At 40.1% G+C, this 23209-nt stretch overlaps 3 protein-coding genes across 7 annotated transcripts in view; 2 read left to right on the top strand and 1 right to left on the bottom strand.

The window, feature by feature from the left end:
* Positions 1-202: 202 nt before the first annotated feature.
* On the top strand, positions 203-5407 carry mfsd8 (major facilitator superfamily domain containing 8). The gene is made up of 12 exons (XM_040140258.1): positions 203-603; positions 778-860; positions 1083-1126; positions 1471-1711; positions 1831-1944; positions 2087-2231; positions 2445-2503; positions 3017-3125; positions 3267-3401; positions 3487-3590; positions 3827-4053; positions 4171-5407. Exons 1-12 carry the CDS (start codon positions 545-547, stop codon positions 4375-4377), a joined length of 1527 nt encoding a protein of 508 aa, XP_039996192.1. The 5' UTR covers positions 203-544; the 3' UTR covers positions 4378-5407.
* Positions 5408-6062: 655 nt separating this feature from the next.
* Positions 6063-14459, top strand: LOC120797497 (tetratricopeptide repeat protein 31-like). 5 transcript variants are annotated; one of them, XM_040141197.1, is made up of 18 exons: positions 6065-6271; positions 6457-6479; positions 7957-8053; positions 8167-8408; positions 8530-8610; positions 8701-8769; positions 8875-9060; positions 9995-10159; positions 10243-10306; positions 10402-10492; positions 10604-10745; positions 11472-11576; positions 11897-11996; positions 12173-12425; positions 13034-13108; positions 13245-13347; positions 13699-13814; positions 14351-14459. In XM_040141197.1, the coding sequence occupies exons 1-18, from the start codon at positions 6247-6249 to the stop codon at positions 14427-14429; spliced, it is 2016 nt and encodes a 671-aa protein (XP_039997131.1). In that variant the 5' UTR covers positions 6065-6246; the 3' UTR covers positions 14430-14459. The 5 variants fall into 5 exon arrangements, with proteins under 5 accessions (XP_039997136.1, XP_039997131.1, XP_039997133.1 ...); XM_040141198.1 differs by having other exon boundaries at positions 6066-6271; positions 7957-8023; XM_040141199.1 differs by lacking the exon at positions 6457-6479.
* Positions 14460-18611: 4152 nt separating this feature from the next.
* Positions 18612-23209, bottom strand: part of LOC120797725 (zeta-sarcoglycan-like) — a 33307-nt gene continuing 28709 nt past the window's right edge. The window contains exons 7-8 of the mRNA XM_040141572.1: positions 20532-20655; positions 18612-19463 (exon numbers count right to left, since the gene is read on the bottom strand). Coding sequence (XP_039997506.1) covers positions 19272-19463; positions 20532-20655 — 316 coding nt within the window. The 3' untranslated portion in view covers positions 18612-19271. The remainder of the gene's footprint in view (positions 19464-20531; positions 20656-23209) is intronic.

Genomic DNA, 23209 nt, shown 5'->3' with positions numbered 1-23209 from the left:
CATATAATAAAAACATATAACAACAAATATATATATATATATAAAATTATAAAAATCGAGTTAATAGTTCTTGGGATGCATTTACAAAACATGTTTGGCTAAGCAACGAACGGTTCGTTGTGGAATCAAATACATTTAATTTGATACAATTGCGATTTGATGTTATTTTGAAAAGTTTACCTGGGAGATGCCATTTTAGCTCTGTTCGACTTGATAGCTGTCTTTGGTATCAGAGTCCAATTTTGTAAGCTTTTAGTTGGGTTACTCTCGTTTATGGACGTCGGTTGGAAATCACGCCACCTAACACTATGTGTGGAGTTAGTCTGGCTAATGGCTTTATAAGAATGTTAAATGTTAGTTTGAGTTGCTAACGTTAGCTGGTACTGCAGCTAGCTTTCCAGAGCTTTTCGGAGGAGTTGGCGCTAGTGAGCGTTAGCGGGCTAGTTCACTGACCCTCTGCTAAATGCCGTCTTAGCAACGTTGTTTAACATCTCCAACGTCCGGGGCAGCAATATCGTTTTGCTGTGTTGCTGTTTTAACTAAAATGCCACAACTTGTTGACTCCGAGGAAAGCACGCCATTGCTCAGGGATGATGCAAGCAGGTGAGTGCAGAGTTCAATAGCCGATGACTGGAGGTGCATTGTTTACCAAACAGGTCGCCGGAGCACTGGTAATACTAACCCTGTACTGTATGTGATCCCTGCATTATGTAAACCATTTAGGTCAGATTGGTTTGCCAGTGTTATAGACTGTCTCGTTCCCTTTCCTGTGTGCAGTGATGACTCTCAGGATGAAGATTACAAGAGTCGGTGGAGGTCCATCCGAGTCATGTACTTCACCATGTTTCTCAGCAGTGTAGGTGAGGATGCCCAGATGTTACAGAGATTTTAACTTTTATACTTTTATAATTTTGAAAGCCATTGCAGTGACACTTCATGTGGGTCACAACAAATTGTGTATGTCTGGAAAAAAGTTCTCCTCCATGTTGAGGTTGTGAATAATGATTAAGGAGACTGTCCTGTAACTGGGATTTGGGATTTGTGACGGCATGCAAATCATCAATGTTTTTGTGCCCTTTCAGGTTTCACTATTGTCATCACATCACTTTGGCCCTATTTGCAAAAGGTATGCAGGACTCAGTTTTCTTCTGGGTTCAAAGTCTGTTCTCTGATGAAAATAAGGTACTGTGTTTGTGCTGTTCAAAGACAATCTTGGCATGGTAAACAGGAAGTCAAAGAAGCTACAAAGAAAACTTGGAGACCTAATTTTGGATTTAGCAGAAGTAGTACCCTGTGCACCAGTCAAACTGAGTAGTTAAACAGTTCTAAACGCTTGAGCACATCCTGGTTATGTGTCATATGTAACAGCAAAGCAACAATCATGGGACTCATATATTTGCATTGTAGCAATATCAACCTCGTGCTTTTATCTTTTATTATTATTATTTTTTCAATCTGTGTTTCCTAAAGATTGATGATAGCTCCAATGCCAGCTTCCTGGGATGGGTTGTGGCAGCCTACAGCCTCGGTCAGATGGTGGCCTCACCCATTTTTGGCCTGTGGTCTAATTACCGTCCACGCAGGGAGCCGTTGGTGTGCTCCATCTTCATCAACCTATCAGCCAATATCTACTATGCCTACGCATACCTGCCAAAGACCAATCACAAGTTCCACATCCTCTTCTCCAGAGCCTTTGTCGGCTTCGGAGCAGGTGACATGTGGGATTCTTATTTGCTCTTAAACTGTACAAAAGCCTTTGCTCTATCGTATGATGGTGTTGTCAGTTTCACACATTCCCTGAAATTAGATCTGGGATATTTTTTATGGCAGGCAATGTTGCTGTGGTGAGGTCCTATGTTGCTGGAGCTACATCACTGAAGGAGAGAACCAGTGCCATGGCAAACATGAGTGCCTGTCAGGCCCTGGGTTTCATCCTGGGACCAGGTAAAGATGGTTATATTTTGTTCAGATTATGTGAACCTGCCCAGTATACTGGCAGGGCTGTGAGGCTAGTGTATGTTGTGAAAAAACAAGGAAAAAGTTGTGGATTTAATTGTTAACATTTGCATATCTTTGTATATGTCAGCTCTTCAGGCATGCCTATCATTCATCGGTGAGCATGGTTTCACAGTGAAGATCATAGAATTGCAGCTCAACATGTACACTGCTCCTGCTTTACTGGCTGCAGCTTTTGGCATTATCAACATCCTGCTGGTCCTCTTGGTGCTGAGGTAAGGCTTTCCCCTGCACATATAAACAGTGTGTCTCCTTGGGCTTATGTACAAGGAATATAAGATCACCTTACTAGGTCTTTAAAAAGCCATTGATTCTGTTAAGCTACACTTGTGTTTGTTCATGTATCATTTTTCTCAGAGGTAAAAAAAAATCCTCTTTTAATTTCATCACTGGAATTAATTAGTTGCTGTCTTGATTCTCACTAACAGAGAGCACCGTGTTGATGACCATGGAAGACACATTCGAGCCATCAACTACGTATCAGAAGGTATGTGTTGCAAAATTCAACAGTTTTACATCTTAACACCCCCCACTACCCCTTCATCCACCCCCACTCCTTGTATAGACTTATCCAACTGTGAACGACAAATCAAGCAGGATTAATACAGAAAATGTAGGTAATCACATAAAAGTCAGCACAGAAGAAGAAAGAGAGAAAGAAAAAACATCCAGTTCCCATTTAAGACTGTATACGTTTTATAATTTGAAATAAACATCTTTTTTTTTGGCATGCTATAAAAATGAATTTGCTACAGAGAGTCATATACAGTAGGTAATCTGCTTAAGAAAACAAAAAATGCCTTAGTGTCAGACATGATCACGTTTCTAAGAAGTGTGGTGGACCGTGTGTGGCATCTTCGTGAGAGAGATCCTGAGACAATGCAGCCCAATTCCTGACCTGCCAGAACTGTGAGACAAGATACATTGGGATTATCTGTTGGAGAATATTGGTCAGTGTATCCTGGTTGAATCCTTTGTTCTCGCCCTTTGTCTCCTGTAGATAGAGTCGACATTAGCGAAGAAACTGAGGAAACCATCGACCAGGTAGCAGTCCTGACCTCCAATGTCCTCTTCTTCATCGTCATGTTCGTCTTTGCCATCTTTGAGACGTATGTAATCCGTCACAGAGTACAGACGCAGTCAAATCACAATGATACAGACAGTTCGTATATCTTATTGCTTGCATCTTTATACTCAACAGCATACAGGGTGTTTTCAAGACCTGACTGTATATTTTTATGACTTTTCAGAATTGCCACCCCTTTGTCCATGGACATGTTTGCCTGGACAAGGAAAGAAGCTGTTTTATACAATGGCATCATCATCTGCTGCATCGGATTTGAATCCATCCTTGTGTTTCTGGTTGTAAAAGTGGCTTCTAAAAGGTACCCTTACTCAATCTGTTAAATAAGAATACATCTTAACTCGCAAGATTTTGGTTTAACACAAGGAATGTTTACTTCCCTCCAGGGCTGGGGATCGTCCTGTGTTGCTAGCAGGCTTGGCCATTATATTCTGTGGCTTCTTTATCCTGCTTCCATGGGGGAATCATTATCCCAAAATCCAGTGGGCAGGTATGGATTGTTTTAATTGCACAAATTGTTTCAGTTTCCTGCGTTGAAGTGATTAATTACTACAAATTGAATTCCAGTTTAGCTCCTTCCACTTTTTTTGATTGAAATAATACAGCTTTGTTTTTGAGGTTTTTAACAGAACACTGTGCAGCAGCAAAAGTACTTTAAGAGTTGTTATATATATGTTTGAGAATTCAAGTGGAATTACATGTTTTGTTTTTCTTTTCAAAATACAGACCTGAAAAACAACTCATTGGTTAGTCAGATATCTGAAGCCACGATAGCCTCCAACAGCTCTCTGGAGCCACAAGGCTGCCCGTATGAACAGACCTGGTGCCAGTATACCCCTGCAATACACTTAGCCCAGTACATCTCATCCGACATCTTGATTGGGGTGGGATACCCAGCCTGCAATGTGATGTCCTACACACTATATTCCAAAATCCTCGGACCCAAGCCTCAGGTAATGGAAGTGCTATTTTAACAAAAGTGAAAATTTCTCAAAATGTTGTTTCATTTTGAAATGTAATAAAATAATGCATCTCTTGAGAGCGTATAATGTTGATGTTGCTTGTTGCAGGGCGTGTACATGGGGTGGTTGACGGCCTCTGGCAGCGGTGCCCGGACTTTGGGCCCTGTCTTTGTCTCCCAGGTTTATACCATCCTGGGGCCTCGTTGGGCCTTTAGCCTCATCTGCGGTATGGTGGTAGGGGCCATCATCCTCCTCAGCTCTGTTTACCACAGACTTATCGAATTTTCTGTACGCCACGGAAGGATTGTAGAATAACAATTGCCACTGGAGAGACTGACAGTTTCCTACTTTTATTCTCAAGGACCCTTAGCCAAAATCCTGGCTATGATGACGGCTTTTTGTTGCTGTTAGTCACTTTAAAATGTGGTAACTGATAAGCCTTTGAGATTTTGTGACTCAGGGTTGACCTTTAAACTTTAAGGCAAACAGATAAGGCCAGGTTATTGCTCATGACTTGGCCAAAGATGCTGCTTTGCTGTGAGTTCAAAGGGAACTAGAACTGCAGCTGCACTTTCACTCACTCATTGTGAAACAAGCCATGTGACACATATTCAGAATCATGCAAGGCATTTCCTTTCATGAGGTGGGGGCATGATATCTAACAGATTTTAGTTTTAAATCCACAAAGTCCTAAACATTTTTTACTGAAATATTATAACTTAGAGCACAGGTACAGCATTGTTGGTTTTAAAGATAGATTAATTCTAAAATATATGAATACAGAGACTATTTTAGCAAAACATTTGCAAAACCTGAAAAGGTTTTGAGAGTGTCTTTGAATTAAATCATGAAATTAATTTTTGGATTTCACAGGCACATGGACAGTCCATGTGAACAACTGTTAACTAATTAATGGTGCTTTAATTAGTACTATCAAATTGTTTATGTAGTTTTTACTGGCAGAAAACAGGCTGACTATTGAAATATACTAGATTCATTGGATGTCGCATTCCTTATGCAGTATGGACTACATATTCAAAGTTATTTTGTGGTTTCAGTGAAAAATATGAAAGATGTCCGTTTTACTGTGCAATGATATTTGTTGAGAGATGAACAAACATTACAAAGGGGGTAGAAATTTGATATTTTTAGCAAAACATTTCCACATTGAACTGTTTTCCTCAAAGCAAAAATACTGGTATCATATTTCCTGTTTTTCCTATTTCAGTTAAAAGCTTTACTTGTGGTTGTTTGAAACTACAGGTTGTTGTCTACCTGAAAAAAATTAGAAAGTGATGTGTGAATGTGTGAGAATAAACTAGTTAGTGACTAATGATTAACTGAGTGATGCATTAAAGATTCCATTCTTCCATTCTTAGTTTGACTTTATTAATATTGTCATTTTCACTTTAATCTGGATTGATAAAGCAATCAGGTGAGAAAAGGCTTTTTCATCCCTAATACGCAGGATGGAAGATGATATACAAGACTTTACAGATTCTCGTGGGAAATTTAAACGGCAGCACAGCAGCACAGGAGACACGCAAAGAGGTAAGAAATCCACTAAATGAGTTATATACATAGAGTAAATGCCGAATTAAAGAAATATTTCAAAGCTCTACGCATTACACATACATTACCATACCTTAATATAAATTTGTGCAAACATTTCTCCGAATGTATATCTGCAAGGGAAATAAGTGTAGTGCAACTGCAAAGAATATGTTTGTTACTTGGTAGTCATACCAATGTAGAAACAGATCAAAAATAAATATTGATTATATAGGTATGAGTATAAATGATAAATACAATATACCATACAGTGTATGGTATAGTGTATCGACAATAGATGAGAATGAGTTTACAGTGCCGATATGAAAGCGAAAGTCATGTGGAGATGACCGTTAACGGTTTTACGAAAGGAGTACACATCAAAACATCTGCACGCTCATCTGTCCGGAAGAGGGCACCAACGGCGCTTTGGCGGGGAGTGGCACCTCAGCGCGCATGCGTTCAATGAAAGCTAAGTTCTGTCAGTTCACGCGAGCCTGGTTGAGAGCGCAGAAACAACATGTAGAAGAAGTTAGGGGCTGCTTACATTCGCGTTAAAGTAATGCCATTTAGTGCGTAAGTAAGTCGAATTTAAGAGTATATGAGGCTGTGGGAGGACATCTTTTATTAAACATGGAGATATTTACAGACGAGACGGGTAAGAAAATGCTATTTTGCCTCTTAGAAGAAGTTGGTGGGTAGTTCAGCTAACACGCTAGCTCGCTCGTACTACTTGGAGTTGACGCAAAATACAGATAAATCACTGCCTGTTGATTTGATTCAACGCTGAATCGGCAGGATTTTACAATGTTTTTTTTTTTTTTTCCCCTCCTCCTTTTTCAGAGTATACGGATATCAGTATGGTCGTGAGTACACCATTTACCTTGTCCTGTTTGATGTTTTGTATATACACGAGCCAAGCAATTAGGGAAGCGCCCACATGTCGGCACTTCTGGTTTGTAGGTGGCGATGATGTGGCTGACGTGGGTGTAGTTGTTTATTCGGCATGAGGACATGAGTGTAGCAGCAGCGGCGTCAACTTCAGAGCTAGTAGCGAGTTCGTCAGACTCCACCGCGATCGGAGCCGTGCTGTCTGACGTCCGTTCAGAGACGCTTCAAACCGCGGACGCAGTCACTTCCTGTGTATGTTCTGCGCTCCGAGGCTCTTCATGTGCGCAGCTGTTTCTCATGCAGAGCAGTGAGACAAACGGCGTTTTTTTTTAACAACACAAGAGTTAAATTAGTTTCGTGACGCTACACAATGTCGTATTGGTTTGAAAACGCCGATATGTTAAGTTCAAACACAATTTGATCACAGCACTCGGTCTATTTGCAGAAAACTCCTGGACGCAGTAAATGTTAATATCGCAATTCACTGTCAACACTGTTCGTGTTACGCAGAAGTAGCACGTAGCCCGAGGTGTATTTGCAGTGTGTCTTTTGTGTTCATGTGTTTAGATGATTGGAGATCTTTCTCTGAACCTGCATTTTTAGAGCTTTGAAACAAATCCTCTACTGTTATGAACAGAGTCGATACTTAAGATACACTGAGTTTTCACTGCAAACAAAGAGTTTTGTATACGTGACAAGAGATACATCATAAAACATTGGCAAAGCCCCGTTTTCCTCTGTTGAAAGCTTCATTGTTTACATTAGTTTGGGCCATCCTCTCTTTAATTTTGGAAATAACTACTTTTTTTTAACACTCTCCAGTCCGCAGTCTGGCCTTGGCACGCATGTTAGTAGAACAAGACATGTAAACAATATAATGGTTTCCCTCTGGAAGCAGGATACAGACGCCACAGGAGGCTCCACTCACCCAAACAATCAGTCAGTAGTCAAAAAAATCCACAATACCTTACCTCACATCACCAAATCATCTGACACCACAGATGGTCACGAAGCTTTTAAAAGTTTTAAATTGTGTAAGCGGGGAAACAAGCTTGGTAGCACCGTTTGGGTGCTTGGCTCACTTTGCTTTTAACACAGGGACAGTTTTAAAACATCAGATGCATTCCGTTTGCCCCTTCATTAGGAAAGTAGCTTGACCGTTGATGTAAATCCAGTGAGTCAGCGCTCCCCCTGGGTAAAGGAAAGTGAAACTTAAGCGTGCAGTGCTTTGGTGTCGGTAGGCTCATCTCAACAGCTCAACACAGTCAGTACTGGCATTGGATATCCTTGGGAACACACCAACCTTTTTTTTTTTTTTTTTTAACTTATAGTATAATGGAGCCCGAATGCAGGGGGAAATGAAAGTTTCAAGGCTGAAAGTGCTGAGCTAATCTGATGGTTGTCAGCAACTATGTGGAACTGACTTTCACATTTTATCTCTCTCTTCTCTAGCAAAGGATTGTGGATATGTTTGAGAGACGTCCTCGTATTCAAAGGATAGTAAGATTTGGCCTTCTTGGTAAGATTCACATTAATGCTACATCCTGGGGTATGTTTTCAGTGTTTTTTATTTGTGGAATTGTAAAGTTTTACACATTTATTGTGGAACTACTGTGGAATTGCTGGGTAAATGTGTTAAAGTTATAAAAAACTTCTTAACAGGTATGGAATATGATGATGAGCTAGATGACACAGGTGAGGATGATTATGAAATTGACAACTGGGTACATGGTCGTAATAATTTCCGTGGATACCCAAGGCTCTCTGACATGAGTAGTGATAGAGGATTTAGAGGGAACCATTCAAGGTCATCTGGCTCGGTCTATCAGCCTCCACTGCAGTACTACACTTCAGCTGGTGACCTTCCTCGCCTGCCCTCTGTAAAAGTTCAGGCAAAGGAGAGTGTAAGTTCACTTTTGTTTTATTTGTCTTTCCAGTTTAGATGACCTCATTGTGACCTGAAGTGATTCTGTAGAGTTCAAATGGTTGAAATCTATGCAATGTTTGCTTTACAACCTTTTGTAGGATACTGAAAGAAGGGCCAGATTATTACAAGAAACGAAAAAAAGCAAAGAAAAGGCTGAAAAGAAACGGCTTAAGAAACAGGTAAATTCTGCTATCTCCAAAAAGGAGTTTCATAGTAATGAGTGATGTCAGATTGTGTAGATTAAGCTTTTGTGTATTCTTGCCTGACAGAAACAGAAGATAAAACGGAATGAGAAGTTGGAGAGGAAGGAAAAACTGAACCCCATAAAAGATGAAGAGGTAATGACCATTTGTGTGCAACATCTTTTTTAAAAGAGAGTGTCCAAACAAAGTCATCAAGCTGCACTCTCCAATTTTAACAGGTTTGTTTATCTTGTGTTACAGGGAAAAAACGATGCACAGCAATGTAAAGCAGAGGATAGTAAAGTAGTTAATGACAAATCCAAAGACAATACAAATTTCAGTGTTAAACACTTGGCTTCAGCTAAAGATACAGAGAGCAGTGAGAGCAGTGAAGATGAATCCAGCGAGGAAGCTAGCGACGCCAAGAATGACTCCTGTGACTCTGAGGTACCAAGTGCTCCTGTTACTGCAATTCATACACCTACAATTAAGCAGAGAGATTTGTCACAAGTTTTGCTACTGACACCTGAAGTTTTGTAATGCTCCTCTAAACGTACTTTGGCATTGGTGTCAAATGTTTTATCTGAGGAATCATTTGCATGGTTATGTTTAGATGATGTATACCTATGTTACATGCCTTAAATTTTAACATGACCTAGTTTTGCAAAGCATCAGTGCTAAACTGTAAACGATATTCTTACTTCTGCCGCTGAAATGGCTCCTCCCGATGAAGGGGAAGCATTTTTGGTATAGTCGTGTAATTTTCAAATCTTGGCCCATCGCAGTTTCTCATGTGTGCCATGCGTCCACAAAACAGTAGAACATTTTTTTGCTTTTACAAACCGTTGCCTACTTTTGCACAGATGAGTGACCAGTGACGAGCACTATTCTGCTTTTTAGGCCTCAATATGACATTACCGAGGGAAACCAAATTTGTGGACAGGGTTTAGTTATGAGAGGAATTTAAATCAAGACCTTTTTAGATGTGATAAGATAGCTGAAAAAAAGTGGGCATGGTTTGGCGTTTATACCACAACACAGCTACAGAGAGAGATGGAGCTGCAGCAGGAGGGTAAAGGCTGCAATGAATAGATTAGACCTCAACCACATTGTTTGGTTTCACCTCAAATTACATTTGATCGGATAAATTTATGTAACTGCCCCTGAATTCAAGATGTTATTTTTTGTGTTTCCCAGGAAGAGAAAATGGTTTTATTAACATTTTTTTTTAATTATATTTAACATGTAAGAAGTGACAAAGGAACAAGTAACACAGGGGCGCGGGATTAGAACCTGTAAAATGTGTTTCTCATCACTCAGGCAGATGACTAATTTTGCCTCTTTTCCTGATGGTTTTTTTTTTTTGTGTTTTTTATTAAAGGGACTGGATATGACGAGTACTTTTGTGACTAAAGCTGCTCTCATAGCCAAGCGTAAAGCGGAACAGAGGCCCAGGCCTGAGAGGAAGGAGAAAAAGAAGATCCCGGTTAAAGAACGGAAAACTGTCCCTGACAAACCTAAAGAAGACCCAGAGGTTGAAAAGAAGGTGAGTTATCTTGCGCACAAGTCAGACTTTTTTTTTGTGGTTGGGATAAGGTTGCACATATTTCTCTCTTACTGTACCAACAGGATTCCACTGCCCCTAGCATCCCCACCATTGAAGATAATATAAAAATAAGTACAGAGCTTGCAGGTAAGTTTAACCCATTGATCATGATTTATAGATACATATTTGGTCATATGTAAATTATGTCAGTGAGATTTTAACTTTTTTTTTTTTCCCTACAGTTATTGGAAATGGGTTTGCAAATTCTGGAGACTTTGATATGGCTGTGAAATGCTTTACGGATGCAATTAAGTACAACCCAACAGAGTTCAAGTAAGAACACGTCCTTCACTTCATTCACAGTAAATTTACATGAGATTGCTTCCACCAATTTTATTTTATTTTTTTTCAAATGCAGCGTTTAAACTATTATTTCTGTTGCAGGTTGTTTGGCAATCGTTCCTTCTGTTTTGAAAAGATGCAAGAATATGAGAAGGCACTGACTGATGCAGAGTTGTGTCTTAATATGTATCCAGGCTGGGTTAAAGGCCTGTTTAGGAAGGGCAGAGCCCTGGCAGGTCTAAAGGTAAATGTTCTCCCATGAAATCTGCAACACACACGCAAATATGAACACCCTGTTTTAAATGCTGTGCATTGTCGTAGCTAAGTAGCGGGTTCTGTGTTGGAAGCGTGTGTTGGGGTAGACAAAATAATGTAAATACATCCGGTGTGCAGACTCTTTTGCAACAGCACCACATAGTTCAGAACACAGGACAAGGCTTTAGTGAAAGGATGCTTGAGCCCCCGTATAATGGTCCTTTATTTTTCACATTTTAAGAAACAAGACAGGGAATTTTTATTTTTTGTGGTTTAACCGTGTTTAGTTTACATTGCTATACTGATTTTGTGACCCTACAGTCACTGAATGCATCAGTGTGTGTGAATTTTGTGTACTTTTACACTCCCCAAATATGACCCACCTTTCAGCATCGTTTGTAGCTGTGACTAAGTAACCTCTAAGTTGAAGTCATTGTTTTGTTTACACTCGTCATATCACTTTGGAATGACTTTGGGATCACTTCAGCCTTGTTGCAGCACTACTGAATGAAATTGAAGCGTCACTGAGATGCACAGGCTCACATTTTTTACTCACTTGTCTTGACTCGCTGTTGCTGTAAACATTAATAACTGGGCTGATTAGTCCAGCAGCATGACAGTGAATGAGTCTGAACTTTGATTTAGTCCCCATGCAGAGAGTAAGGAGAGCTAATCTCTTTTTCTCCTCCTTTTTTCTTTCTTCCTCCTCCCTCAGAGGTATGAGGAGTCTGCCCAGGCCTTCAAGGACGTTCTCAAACTGGAAAGTTCATATGCAGAAGCTGCTTATGAACTAATGCGGGTTCAGATGACACAACTAATGGTATGTAACAGTAAGCTTCGTGTTTGTGTTGTCACCAATGGGGGAGACAGGAAGGAAAATGGTGCAAAAATTTAGTGCTCTACTCCATGTAACACACATTTTGTTGTATTTATACAAAAACACGGCATTGTATACCAGGTCAGTAGTTACTCAATTGAAAAAGTCTATATTTAAGACTTGCTTTTTTTCCTGCTATAACTACTAGTAAAACTGTCCAGTAGTGATATTTTCCAACTTTGAGAGAGACACTGGAGTGTGCTGACAGACAAACCGAAAGATAATCATTCACTGCAGGTGTTTTAACCTCTGTTTTGTTTCAGGAGTGTGGTTACACTCGGGAGCAGAGCTCAAATGCTTTAATTATTCACGGGACAGTTCAAAAAGCGCTAGAGGTGCTGTCCAAATTAAACAATGAACAAGGTGAGTGTCTTTGATTTTACTCTGAGTGAAATGAAAATCACCTTGTTTTAGCTTACCTATGTAGAGTACACTCTGTACATACCCGTGTTTCAGAGTGTGTATGATATGATAAACCTAAATTTTGTTAGCTACGTGTCTGTCTGTACACCATACCAATTTTAAACACTTGTGTTTAGGAGCTGTTCAAAATGCCACTCTCCCGCCAGCTCAAGTAGTGAATGTCACCGGAGTTTCTCCAGTCCTTTCAGCCAACACCAACCCAGCACTTGCTGTTCCTCCCCACCCTCTTCAGTCCCAGGACGCATCAAAAACATCACTTAAGAACAAACCTTTAGGCCCAGTTCAGAATATGTCGAATGCCCAGAGTCAACCAAAGCCCGTTACTTATCAGGCCATGAAGAGCAGCAATGAAAAAAGTCAACCACCACCGTGAGTATAAATTCAGTCTGATTGTAGTGTTAGAAATGTCAAGGTTTTTTAATTCAAAACTGACTTAATGCTTAGCATAATTATTACAAATGACTTTAGTGTGTGATACTGTGGTGGAAGTCTTACATTTGGCAGCATTTCAGAATCATAGCTGTTGAGCTCAGCTCATCACAGTTCTAACTCCCTCATCTCTGAGGCTAGTTTGGTCAACTGTTACATCACTGTAAGTGACAGTTATTTAATTAACAGTTAATGTGACAACATGGGCAGGGCAAAATAATGAATTGGGGATATTGAAGTAGGATAATTCTTTTTAATATTTGAACTTTTAAATTGTATTATCAATGATGTCTAAATTACTAAGTATTATAGATAGCAATATTAGCCAGTATAATTGAAGGTTAATTTGATGATTGATCAATTCTCATATTGGACAAGCGTAATCAAGTACTATGAAGACAGTATATTCCAAGGGAGCTGAAAAGCACTGAAGGCTTTTATGCACTACAAACTGTGTGTTATGAATAACGGCGTTTTTATCTACAAAATGGTTTCTCACAGTAACAATCGGCATCTCATCATCTGTCACCTTCATTTTATTTTAACAGGGAGCTGTTTCCAGTTTGGGTAGGAAACTTGATTTACCCAGTAACCGAGTGGGATATAACCAACCTGTTTAACAAGTAAGAGAACGTCGGTGAAATGTTCAGTTTAACGAGACAAACTATTTTTCACGTTATTGCTTATATTATTTCTTTGTAGGCAGGTTCTCAAGTTGCATAGTGAGTAAGTACTCACACACATTGTCTTCTCCTGTAGGGCTGGGGTTGTCTATAGTGCAAAGGTTCTGGTTTCGAAACGATGTGCCTTTGTAAACTTTACAAAACAAGAGTATTGTGATGAAGCAATCCGGCGCTTTCATGTAAGTGAACTGTATGTAACGGGATCAGACTCAAAGTGCCCAAATTTGGTGCTGTGCTGCTCTGCTTAAAAAAAAAAAAAAAAAAAAATGCTACCGAATGAAAACCTCGAGTCTCCTTCCGTGGCTTTTGCTGCTTCTAACAACCACAATCTCAGCAAGTTGTCTTTAGATCAATATGTATTTTTATCACCTTGTCCTAAGACAAACAAATTATTGCTCCCTTCCTTATGTGTACATATACGTAAGTAATAGGACGCTGCCAACACAATGTATGAGCTTTCCTCTAGCCTACAGGAATTCACGTCTCATGTAATTTCTCCCTTTTTTTTCCTTTTTGGTTCACTTCGTCAGGGCTTTGAGCTGAATGGCTTCAAGATTGCTGTGAGATACCCAGACAGGATTCCTCACGGCATGGGCATTTCAAAATCTGCCCTGAAAGCTGATGACCTGCAAGATGAGAATGTGAGGTGAGTGCTTTATCATTTTATTTCATTTTAAGATGACAAGATGGATACCACTCATGCCTTTGCAGTAACTACAGACCTAGAGCAGGACACTGTTAGCTTAGCATAATGACTGGAATCGGCAGGAGACAGCTAGCCTGGCTCTATCTTGGATGTCACTGCCAAGAAATAGTTCTAGCACATTAACAACAAATTGTTTTTATTGTATTTGTGTATGCAGTAAACAGATGTTTATTTGTGAGCTTCAGAGGTGGTGTTACTCTCCAACCCCACAGAGTTTGGAGAGAGCCAGGCTAGCCGTTTCCCTCCGTTTCCAGTTTTTATGCACAGACATGAGTGGTAATCATCTAACTCGCAGCAAGAAAAGAAATCCAAATTTCCCAAAATGTTAAACTATTCCTTTACATTAGCAGGGCTAAATCAAAAACGTGAGACTGATCGTCAAAGATTAACAACTGACCCTTGAAAGCTGGTTGTAGTTGCTGTTCTGTTTTTCATACTTACATATGAAATATTGGCATCTCAACATCTGTTCACAGGCAAAATGCTGTTGGGAGCCGAAGACCTGTTCGTCCTAGCAGACACGTCTCCGAACACAGAGGCAACCACAAGAACTGAAAGGAACAAGATGGCTTGACCTTCCCAGGGTCTGAAGTATCTCAATAAAAGCAGAATCATTCTACGGTCATATACATACTATTAAGGCTTGGCTTCCTCTTGAACTATTGTCTGTGTTTTTAAATGGACCAAAGAAACCAATGCTTATTGGTAGAATTTTTTTTTTTTTTTTTTTTTTTAAAGGAGGAATGTGACTGAAAATGATTTTACAACTTATCTAAATAGATACATAATTTGACCAAAAGTTAAAAATTCAGGTATTAAAAGCTTCTTGATGCCAAGACTGTAGTGGAAGGCCATAGATATTGGTATTTGTTATGTCAGTATAAAGGCAAATCACCGTTTTATAATTTACATATTTCCTCGGATTCATTTCTAAACTGAGAACATAGTTTGTCCAAGAGACTCCTATGTTTTACATCACTAGCATTATAGCTGGTTCTGTGTTCAAACTATAGCTTTGAGTCCTAAAATAACTATAAATGTAATCGAGAAATGTTGGACTTTGTTATGCCTAAATTATGGTATTAGCATTGGGGCCCTAGAGCCCAGTATCACATAGCCTCTTACTTATTGCAGTTAAATACATTTTTTTCATTTTACAGTTAATTTACACATACACACTGAATGTTACAATAAGGTATTACAAAAGCCTCACATTTACAGCCTGTATCTAATTGATCTGTATTCACTATACTTTTAATACAACTTTATCCTGTCTTTCTATGAAAAATCCTTATCATACAACAGGCACTATCATGTTGCATACCTGGTTATGGTTTCATTTGCTCGTGGTTCATTTTCATCCATAAGATGACTTTATGATTACAGTTCATCATCAGTGGTCGATCATGGGTTGGCATCGCTTATGTTCCTCTTATTCAGATGTCCTCATTAATTATGGAGTTTGTGTTTTTAATTCAAGAATTAAAGATTCTTTCATATTTGGGGTCCTGTCTCATTTAAACATGCTCTTTAACCAGTTGGGGGCCCGGAGAATAGATGGGCCGAGCTTAGTTTTAAACTAATTTCCAATAAATTCACTTATGGCAGAATAGTTGAACTGCTTTGAACCTGGGGCTTTCAAGGTCCCTGGGGACATTTGCCCTCTGTGTCCAGACAGTAATCAATTTTTTTAAACTTGAGTTGATTGATTGATTGATTTTCTAAACGTAATCTTCAGATCTACAAGCCAGTAGAGGGCAGCACAAGCTAAGCCCTGGCTCTGCAGTGAACTGGAAAAATTGTGACATTCTTTGAAATGGACCAAGTGTCAAAAATCATTCCCAGATGATGGAAACTACAGCATAACATTCTAATAAATGATGTAGATATTATAAACATACCATTATGCCACATGGAGCTGAAGTCCTGCGCAGGATACAGTGCACTTCTGCTGCAGCACCTGGAACAATGGCACAGGCAATTTGAATACAATTTGATGTACAGGCCTTCTTCAGCTGAATGTGAAACTGTAGTGATGGACGGTAGCTAACCATGATAGGTGTACTTCATGCAAATGACTTTTCAAGAAAGCCTCAACTGCTTACTAAGTGGTTGATTATACATAATATTTTACATGAAAGCATACAACTAGAACATGTATTGCTTAGAAAGCTAGATAAGCCGCATTCAAACATTTCTGCCTCGAACATCTTGAAAATTACCTGTTTGTGCGGCCTTTGATGATGTAACATCAACCGTGAGGCAATCTGTGGATTGAGAGTGATGTCAAAATATGAAAGGACACAGGACTGGCATCCTAATGGCACAGCTGTCTGAGCTACCCCGGAACACCACTTCTCATCACCTTGTAGATTGTCTTCAACAGCTGCGGATGACGGTCATGAGCATTTCTAAAGATGCCATATAAACCTGCAGAAATGTTTCTGTGAGGATGTGACCCTGGTGTTTATGTCAAAGTGCTGTCCCAAAGGTCAAAGAAGATTTTCATTTTTATAAAATACATTGTTCATTTTTGGAACAGGGAACTAAAACTGAACATTGTGGGAAAGATGTGCACGGGCTGAAAAACAAGGGGCCAAATATGATCTACATTCAGTTTTTTAAACTGATAGACGTATGAAGGCGTGAATCCAAAGCGGTAACAATCTCTGAGGTCCTAAGCTTCTGGTTTCTGTTCGCACAGAATAAACGTTTCAGCATAATCAGATGCAAAAAAAACTCTAGCTAGCAGCAAAAACAATCATCCCCCTAATGTGAACTGATTATTGAATTTTTGCTAATCTATTGCACCTTTCACCTGTCATCCCGCTTGCTTAATATGAGTATTACTGCTGGTGGAGGGGAGTGAAATATTAGTTTGGAGATTTGATGGTACTTTCTAAAAAGCCCACAAGTCATGCAAATGTGCATTACAGCTCTTTGTCTCAGTGTTAGTTAAGGGACTTTTCAAGGCAAACAAGTTGTGAGACTGGCAACGGGGTCACAGACTTGAGCCTGACTCAGGCCCCGTTTAACTGCCGGCTCTGATTTATTCTCAACTCTGTAAACTAGAAACACGATTTCAGAGTGTAACAAGGAAACATGCAATTCCCAAGCGTGATTCTCGGTCGGCGCACACACGCAGCAGCACTAATGCTTCATCAGCTGGTGTCGCGTGTTCCTAACTCTCGATCAGCTGTCCTCAAAACACCCGCCGCTGCAGAGCCGTTCCACATGCTTCTTGAAATGAGATAAAAATACAAAATCTACAGTAGTCCTTGCAACACCGATCTGGCTTTTTGATAGCGACTCTGGGGTTAATTAAAGCCAGGAAACTTGTGATGTGCACCCAGCCGCGACCGTGCAGCAGCGGGCTGCAATAATATCTGTTCTTAACCCTGCGTCTTGAAACACTCTACCCGGTCCAGTCCTGCTCCGATTGTCGGTGGCAGAGGAAAGTCTGTATCGTGTTCCAGCCACCACCAGGTGAAAAAGCTGAGGCAAGATGTACATCAGCACAACGGGGAGAGAGGATAATGAAATACACCAGGTGATAGCAGCTTGAAAAAGGAGGGGAAATGACTCAAACCTACTTTCTCTGGGTTTTCGACTGTTGGTCAAACGCTAGAAGCGATTTGAATATACCAGTTTGGGCTTTGGGAAATTTTGACAGGCTTTAAAAAAAAAAAAAATGTTACTCCGAGTTTATGGTTTAAACTGTTAACTGAGAAAATAATCGATAATCGATAATAATCATTTGAAAGTAGTGCGAGTTTAAAAGCAACACACTGACACGCCTATGATTCAAGTTTGACACGGTCACTGTGTGAGTGGCAAACGCACAAACCTGCACAAAAGCGTGGCTAAAATGTGAAAGTTGCACGCATACATTTTTACCGATGGTAATGTTGAGAAGAAGTTAATGTAACGCCATGGACCCATTTCAGAGAGCACAGGCCTCTGACTCTGAGACAACAATTGTCCTTTTTTTTATTTTTTTGAGTGGTTTCTTTGTTTTTCTGCCGGTACAGTGTCACATCCCGTCCTATTCACAGCAGCTGTGAGCTGCTCAGTGGTGGTGAGGGGGGTTGTATCATTTGAAGAAGTGATGCTAGTTAAACAGCAGCTCTACTCCTACATTAGATCAAATCATTTAGAATTTTAAATTAGATGTAATAATACAAGTCATTTTTTGGATTTTTCGCTCTGTTTAGCTGGAAAAGCACCGACACAATATGTAACACCAGACACCATGTAATTAGGGCAAATGAAATGAACCTGCAGCATCTCAACACTTTTCTGTTGTAGCCCCACTTTGCTGTTGAGGGTGATAATGTGTGCGTCTTTTAACGCAAACAAAAAAAAATCCATCCAATGCCGTCATGGCTCTTACCAAACCCGCCTGTCTCTGCCGGAGGTCGAAGACAGAGGATGAGGAAGTACGGCGGAGCGAGACCTTGCACTCCAGCACGGCTGCTGACACGTGGCAGCCGGCCTCGCTCTCAGTTGCAGCGTCAAGGTCAGCCAGACTCTTGTGTCCAACTCCACAGTGGGCTGCTGCCTCGGAGAGAAGGGGTTCACGTACTGAGTGGGGTTTTAAAATGCAACATGCAACTCCATCTGCTGATGAAGATCGGGTTGTACCGTCAACATCGTTTTTAAAAAGTTGAATATTTACCTTAAAGTGGAGGGGGTCTCGTGAACCTTTGCCGGAACATTCAAAACAGCATGTTTATGTTGTTTCACGCGTCTTTATCAAGGTTAAACTTCAAGTACAATGTGTGCCACATAAAAACATGTTTAATTTCAAATTAAACAGCCGCTAACAGTGGAAAAAACTAAAATATCTATTAAGAATACTCGCCATTATCTGAAATCTGGGTTTTTGGGGGAAACACATGACAGAATTGTGCTTACTTCACTTTCTACCATCACAACTTCAGAAACCTCTGACCCGGACACGGACAGGTTCAATAGGACTTCCTTAACAGCTGAAGGCACCTGTGTTTTGTCTTTTCTTATTCTTTCTGAATCCTAAAAACGCTCACTGCATGTGTACAATGAACTGAGTGTAGAAAAATAAAAGTTGTGCCTTCTGACTGTAATCGACGTTAGCAGAGATGTTCTTGTTTGTGTGTGATATTCCTGATTTCAGAGCTGCTCTGAATTCGATTCCTCAGACACTGTCAGTGGTGGGTCCTGACCTCCAGTGCACCACCGCAGGTATCAGACTCAGATGCCACTGTACTAATCTGAACTCAAACAGCTCAGACAGTGAAGACTTTGAGCCCCCACCTCCACCCAGGTGAGTTCCACTCTCCACCTAATGTCCCGACGGAGCAGTCTCAAACTCAGCTTCTCGAGAGCGGATGTTTGAGGTCTCCCCAGTCTCCCAGGTCAGCTCCAGAGGCAGGTGTTGCTCATGGCCTGGCAGGTGGAGCTGCTCTCGGCAGGAGAAAGGTAGATCTTGCCACTGGGGCAGACGCACACCTCGTATATGGCCTGTTCCTGGTAGGCCTGACTGGGAGACGCCGTGTAGACGCCGAGTGGGAGGCTCCCCAGCTGTATGGTGTTGGCATCTAAAAGGATCTGGGAGGAAAAACAGCAGAGACATATTGGAGGACATTCAAATAACATCGCCAGAGATGCCCTGAAGTGATGTATTACCAACTCAAACTTATAAATGATAAATGTGCAATGAGTAAATACAATGTGGCAGGTGGAGTGAAATACAGCAGCGCTAATCTGGTGAGTTTGGAGAAGCAGTGAAGGACGAACTCCAATCTCTCTATTAAATATTTTTATCTGGAACACAAAATTAATCATTTTTAGCCAAGCCTGTGGTGGGCTCTAGGCAGTGTCCACCACATTCGCTCTAGACTCAAATACCTCAGCAGCTACTGGATGGATTGCTGTGACATTTTGTCCAGACATTCATATTCTCCGCAGGATGACCCTGTAATAACTTTGCTGATCGCCTGACTTTTTCTCTAGTGCCATCATCAGGTCAAAATTCTAATTTGTCCAATACTACCACTGCTTCTTACCAAATACCAGCAAAACTAATGACACCCCCCCCCCATCAGCTGTACTAGCTGCTGGCATGCTAACATGCTAAACTGAGATAGTCAGAATGGCAAACATTTTGCCTGGGAAACATCAGCATGTTAACATTGTCACTGTGGGCATATTGCCATGTTAGCATTGAGCTCAAAGCATCACAGTGGCCACGTACAGCTTTACAGACCTGTTAGCATTGGGCTGTAGACTCAGTCTTGTTATTAAATATCTAAGTACTTAGACATTTTGGGAAATCCGCTTTCCTGCTAAGAATTAGATGAGAACATCTATACCACTCTCATGCCCCAACAGTTCATATGAAGCTACCACCAGCAGGTGCTTAGCTTATCTTGGCACAAAGACTGGAAACAGGGAGATGACAAAATCCTCCTACCTGCGCCTCTAAAGCCTGCAAACATGTTATATATTGTTTGTTTAACCCGACAAAAACCAAAGTGTAAAAACAACGTTATGTGCCAGACTTTTTCTCGGCCACATAAAACAAATAAATAAATTTAAAAAAAAAATAAAGGTGGACAAGTGAGGGCATGAAAGAGGAAGTTTTAACTCCCAGTGTAACTTCTCATCCTTACCCACCTCTCCCTCTGTTGACTCCAGCTGCAGATCCTTTCGACTGCTGACCTTCAGCGGCCCCTTGGAAGCACTCACTTCGACCCCCCTGGGAGCTTCCATGGTCAGAGTCCGTGTTGGAGACTCAAGTCTGGGAAAAAGAAGAAGAAAAAAGAAAAAGAAAAAGAAGGAAAAAAAAAAAAATGAGCAAGGGCTGAGAAGTAAAGTGCATGAACTCATCGATTTATTCTGTTTATACTTTCAGGATGTTTGCATTATTAAAACTTTGCCTTTCAGTATGATTTAATTGCTGAGGATAAAAGATGCATTCAAGGTTAAATTGATTGTTATTCATTTTATAGTTTATGAATATCTGTAAATATTGGTTTAGGGCATGTTGATGGAATTCAATCGTTATTAGTTTCATAACAGACTCAAGGCAGCAAAGCATTTAGAATTGAGTCAAAATGTCTCATATCTAAAAAAAAACTAAAAAACAAACCAGCTTATTGATATTTCTATTTGACTTATGCTGCATAAATGTATTTTTGGCTGTTAGTTATACCAATGACTTCACCACCTGCGGAATATTAAAGCTGCTGTTCATGTTTAAGTAGCTCTTCTCATTATTCTAATCCAGTATGGCTCCTAAACAGCCCATAATTGTATCAGCTGATTTTGACCTTCAGCAACACTGAGGCTAATGCAATTTGCATTTTCCTCCTCTGGACTATTTGTTTACACAGGGAAAGATAAGTGTGAGAGCCAATCAATGTGGAATGTGTTTTCATAACTCATAACCGTTTCAAATTGATTTTCTCCCCCCATCTTCTCCAAATCTGTTTTCAATGAATTTTTAAAATGGAAGACTTTAAGGAGCCGTCTTGAAATCGCTTAAATCTCCATACCCTCTGAAAAGTGACACACATTTCGGATTAAGCGCTTGTGGAGTAACGGGGGGAAAAAAAGAAAAAACAAATGAATTTCATCTGCATTTGAAAAGCCTCTGTGACTTTAAATTGTTTTCAGCAGATACAGTTTGGAGAGGATCTGTGAAATGTGCCTTTGACCTGGGACTGTTCGTGCCCTACTCCCGCTGGAATAAAGACAGATGTCTGCTCAGTTGTAAATTTTTACTCATCTACTGCCCATTTTTCTCTTTTCTCCTTGAGAGCTGTTGAAACAAGGAGCAGATACCGACATGATAATGACATGTTCATTTTCTCGTCTTCTTCGCTTCTTCAGAGTTTTAACTTTACCTGTACTTTTTATTTTAATTTTCAGAATGTTTTTGATCATTTATTGTATAGAATTTAAACGTGAATAAAATGTATAAACTCTGTCCCTCTCACGTAGCAACACAACCTGCCATTTCTTCTCCTGAAACTATCCCGTCCATTAGCGAGCTGCAAGAATCTGTTCTCCGTGTCCCTCAGCTTTGTATGTTTCATCTAAAAGACCCATTAAAAACACTCTGCACTGAGCTGTGCCATGACAAGTTAGTGATAAGTGATGTGATATTTTCACTTCATTCAAAACAGTTCTATCACCACCCGCTAGTTGTGCACGCACGCACGCACGCACGCACGCACACTTCTATCTTTGTGAGGACAATCAATGACGTATTCCCTAACCCCTAACCTCAACCATCACAACTAACTGCCTGACCCCGACCCTAATCTCAACCTAATCCTAACCTGAACCCTAAAACCAAGTCTTAACCCTCAAAAAGCCATTTAAAGTTGTGAGGAATGGCCAAAATGTCCTCATGGTCTAAACTCAACACTGGTCTTCACAAAGATAGAAGTACAAGTACACACACACCCACACATGCAGCAATTCTGCCAGAAGACAAAGTACTCAATTTCCAAGAGTGCTTGTTTCAGACACAGTCCAAAATAAAGCATTAAATGAATTAAATTAATTTAAAAATGTCCCTTGGGTTTTATAACCTTCTCAGACTACTTCCAGTTTCATATACTGAAAGCTTACGGTCTAGTTTGTGAGGCTCTAACAGCAGTATGAAGTCACATTTCACCTCACCGCTGACTGGTAAAACCTTTAACCATATTAATCAGATATATTTTGAAAAACATCAGTGGCTGCTCAGGACTTATACTCCACATGTTAAATGACACCTTTTCGACCCTGATAACTGTATTAAATGTAATGAATGAACTAGTTCTTTGTTGCATTGCATGTGAGAGTTTCATAGGATCCAGATATTCTGAATGATACTCCAAATCAACAATCCTTTCCATGAACTTTAAGAAATGACATTGGTCTTTCAAGGAAAATATACATGAGAATCTAATAGTTACATCACCTTGTTCATAAATTTCCAGGAAATTGTTAGAAAACTGTAGGACCCAATAAAAAGCCTGAAATGAGCTAGACAGTTTTGATTTGAAACCAAGTAAATTAACGAAGCTAAGTGAAGCTATTTTTGGTTTGTTTTAAAATGTAACAATGTCCACAAACCTTCAGATCAGTTCCCTAAAAAAAAAAAAAGAAAAAAAAATCTCCCCAGTACCAAGTACCAAGGAGCTTCTTGTATCCAGAACATTTCCTGGCCTCTGGCTCCATCCAGAAAACTCTGATATGTGAATCCCACACTACAGATTACCTATGTGGTATTTGCAGTCATAAAGGCTATTTACGACAGGCTCTGCATTCAGGATGACCTTTACATCCACGGAAAGGTC

Source organism: Xiphias gladius, chromosome 12 (assembly GCF_016859285.1).
Source record: "Xiphias gladius isolate SHS-SW01 ecotype Sanya breed wild chromosome 12, ASM1685928v1, whole genome shotgun sequence".
In the NCBI taxonomy this organism is placed as follows: Eukaryota; Metazoa; Chordata; class Actinopteri; order Istiophoriformes; family Xiphiidae; genus Xiphias; species Xiphias gladius.
The sequence above is the reverse complement of the archived record's forward strand: the minus strand, read 5'-3'. Positions and strand labels throughout refer to the sequence as shown.

What these genes read in the sequence shown, in the direction of transcription:
- LOC120797497 (XM_040141197.1), top strand. Translation starts at nt 6,247, where the DNA reads ATGGAGATATTTACAGACGAGACGG. An exon ending in AATAAGTACAGAGCTTGCAG is followed by an intron (nt 10,307 to 10,401) that starts GTAAGTTTAACC and finishes TTTTCCCTACAG; the next exon opens with TTATTGGAAATGGGTTTGCA. An exon ending in AAGCAATCCGGCGCTTTCAT is followed by an intron (nt 13,348 to 13,698) that starts GTAAGTGAACTG and finishes TCACTTCGTCAG; the next exon opens with GGCTTTGAGCTGAATGGCTT.
- mfsd8 (XM_040140258.1), top strand. Translation starts at nt 545, where the DNA reads ATGCCACAACTTGTTGACTCCGAGGAAAGCACGCCATTGCTCAGGGAT. An exon ending in CTTTGTCGGCTTCGGAGCAG is followed by an intron (nt 1,712 to 1,830) that starts GTGACATGTGGG and finishes TTTTTATGGCAG; the next exon opens with GCAATGTTGCTGTGGTGAGG. An exon ending in GTCTTTGCCATCTTTGAGAC is followed by an intron (nt 3,126 to 3,266) that starts GTATGTAATCCG and finishes ATGACTTTTCAG; the next exon opens with AATTGCCACCCCTTTGTCCA.